Source organism: Crassostrea angulata, chromosome 2, assembly GCF_025612915.1.
Source record: "Crassostrea angulata isolate pt1a10 chromosome 2, ASM2561291v2, whole genome shotgun sequence".
In the NCBI taxonomy this organism is placed as follows: Eukaryota; Metazoa; Mollusca; class Bivalvia; order Ostreida; family Ostreidae; genus Magallana; species Magallana angulata.
In genome coordinates, this window is record NC_069112.1 from 54,458,419 (window position 1) to 54,461,328 (window position 2,910).

The 2,910-nt window shown below is 34.7% G+C and overlaps 1 protein-coding gene across 1 annotated transcript; it reads left to right on the forward strand.

Moving 5' to 3' along the window:
- The first annotated feature begins 217 nt into the window (after positions 1-217).
- LOC128170508 (uncharacterized) lies at positions 218-1,988 on the forward strand. Its single transcript, XM_052836288.1, has one exon. The coding sequence runs from the start codon at positions 245-247 to the stop codon at positions 1,901-1,903; it is 1,659 nt and encodes a 552-aa protein (XP_052692248.1). The 5' UTR covers positions 218-244; the 3' UTR covers positions 1,904-1,988.
- The last annotated feature ends 922 nt before the right edge of the window (positions 1,989-2,910 follow it).

The window sequence follows — 2,910 nt, forward strand, 5'->3', positions numbered from 1 at the left end:
AAGGATCCTACAGGGTGGATAATCCTTCATCCATCGCTCTTTTAGATCACATCTGCATTTCCTGATATGTTTCGTTGATGAAGATAAAAGGCAAGGTCATTTCCTCTTCTAAAAATCGGATGGAAGACCTCCTCGTTGCTTGCAACGAGATCATGTCTAGTTATTATTATTATTATTATTATTATTATTATGATAATTTTGTTATTCAGAGCTTTTTACCTTTTCTTGACCCGACTGTCTAACTATGAATTCTAGCCGCGGAAAGCAGGATGTTTTAAGATGTGACCTTTGTGAGACCTCTATGCCCTTACTGCACTGTGACATTTGTCACGTGAATCTGTGTAAACCCTGTGTAGGGGAACATGCCTTAGATGAAACTAAAGACCACACAATAGTGCCATTCAAAAAGCGAGGATCTACCCCTAAATGTCTAAAACATTTCTCAAAGATATGTGAACTTCATTGTGAACAATGTGACTGCCCAATCTGTGCTCTCTGCGTTTCCTCATTTGATCATGAACAACATTTTAAAGTCGATATTTTCAAAAAATTCGAGGAGAAGAAAGCTGCCTTGCAAAAAGATATTCAAGAGTTAGAAAATCTAATTTATCCAAAGTATCAAGATATTGTATCTGAAGTTCCTATTTATAGAAAGGATTTGAATAAAAATTCCCAAAATTTAAAAGCCGCTATCAACAAACAGGGTCGAGATTTGCACAGAGAAGTAGATAGCGTTAAAAAAAAAATGAAGGCTAACGTTGATGATATAAACTCCAAATACATGGCTTATCTAAAAAAACGGGAAGATGAAATCACAGGCATACTTTCCGAAATCCAACAAAACATATCTGATATGAAGAAGTTATTGGATTCGTACGATGTTTGTCAGGTCTGTGCGTACAAATCTAAAAATGCAGTATTCAGAAAATTGCCTCCTAAACTGACAGTATGTTTACCTAAGTTTATCCCTCATCAAATCGACGAAGCAGAAATTAACCAACAGATAGGTGTTCTGCTGGAGTTGAGAGTTAAAACAGAAGAATATGACCATATTTTCACTTCATCAGAAGTTGTTACCACTCTTCCAAAGAGGCCACTGATGGTTCATCCAATAGTTATGACAGATTTTCTCACCGAGTCTGGAAATAACAGCTTTTGCCATGTGTCATGTGTGAGTAATAAAGAAATTTGGATTAGTGGTTGTGACGAGTTCTTGAGACTCTACAACCTCGAAGGAAAACTAGTGAAGTCCATCAAAACAAAGTCAGGGAATGTTCCAATTGCCATTGCTATTATCAGGTTTGATGATCTTATTTATGCTGATAACTATGATAGATCATTGAATATTGTAAAGGGAACAGAAGTTCATACCATGATCAAATTACATGGATGGCGACCGCTAGGCGTATGTAGTTCATCCTCTGATGAACTCCTACTTCTTATGATCAATGATAGCAATAACCAAACAAAAGTTGTGCGTTATTCCGGGTCTACAGAAAAACAAAGCATTCAATTTGAAGACAAAGGCAAGACTCTTCTTTCACCCACAGGAAGTTATGATTTTCCAACATGCATCTGTGAGAACAAAAACTTTGATATTTGTGTGGCTGACAAAAACGCCAAAGCAGTTGTAATAGTCGATCAAAATTGGAAATTACGATTTAGGTATACATCAGTATTTCCACCAGTGGGAATAGTTACAGACAGCCAAAGTCGAATCCTAATTTCAGACCATATTTATAATATTATTCACATTTTAAATCAGGACGGACGGCTTCTACGCTACATTGATAACTGTTTTTTACAGTGTCCATTGGGTCTATGTTTAGACAACAATGACAACCTATTTGTTGCTGAAAGCGCTATAGGTAAGGTGACGAAAATCCAATATTGTAGCATGTAGCTAATTGACAGAGATGTTGCATAAAAAACCCGGAAATTGGACTCTATAGATGCATCTTGACATTTACGTTTTATAACAATTTGCATGCAGAAAATAAAGAAGATGTCATAGCAAAGATTCGAGATTATATTTGCTAAATGTTGTATCTGACAAGGAATCTACACGTTATAAAATAATATTTAGAATTAACATTTCTTGAAGATATGTTTAAAAACCTAACCATTTAAACTTTACAAAAGTAGTGGTCCGCAATTAATGGCAAACGAAGTAGCTGACGTCTCAAACATTTATAAAAGTATTTGAACACACGCAAAATATCTTTGTTTGATGTTAACACTTTAAAGAATCTTACATACATGTATATACACCTTTGCGTAATATTGATTCAAGTAAGGTACACTAAAAACTAAACAGTTTGCACAAGAAGGTTCATAAAAATAAACTATTTTCTACAAATAGAGCTTCTGGTTGCGTTGATGGTTGCAAATAAATGAATCTATAATAATTTGAAAATATGGACTCAAGTTTCGTCTTCATCCCCATGAAACTGTTTTAATAAGAAGATCAAGTACCTCTTTCAAGCTAATGTAAGCTATGCAAATACCAGCCAGTTTAACAGCTTTATCTTTTCTTACATTAACCATTTAGAAGATAGATTCATGTTCTAATGGGAAATATAAGGAACCATTGCTAAGAGGTTTTAATTTAAGCTGACGCTTACGATTCTGTCTCAAGGTTCTCCGTGTATCTATTTTTGGGAGTTGATTTTAATCAACTCTCCTATGCAGTTACTCTGGCAAACCGAAAGTGAAACAGTGTTTGGACCTAAGCACAAATCATCACCGCTGACAAGACTTAGTTCTTGAAAATAATAGAAAAATTCGATGTAATGTATGCTGAAGCATTGTTTTTCAAGGAAACTTATCTATAAACACTTTGAAAATAGTCAGATTTTATATAATACGAACAATTTAGATATTTTTGTAGTCTCGTGTGTTCCTACGCCA

What these genes read in the sequence shown, in the direction of transcription:
- LOC128170508 (XM_052836288.1), top strand. Translation starts at nt 245, where the DNA reads ATGAATTCTAGCCGCGGAAAGCAGGATGTTTTAAGATGTGACCTTTGT.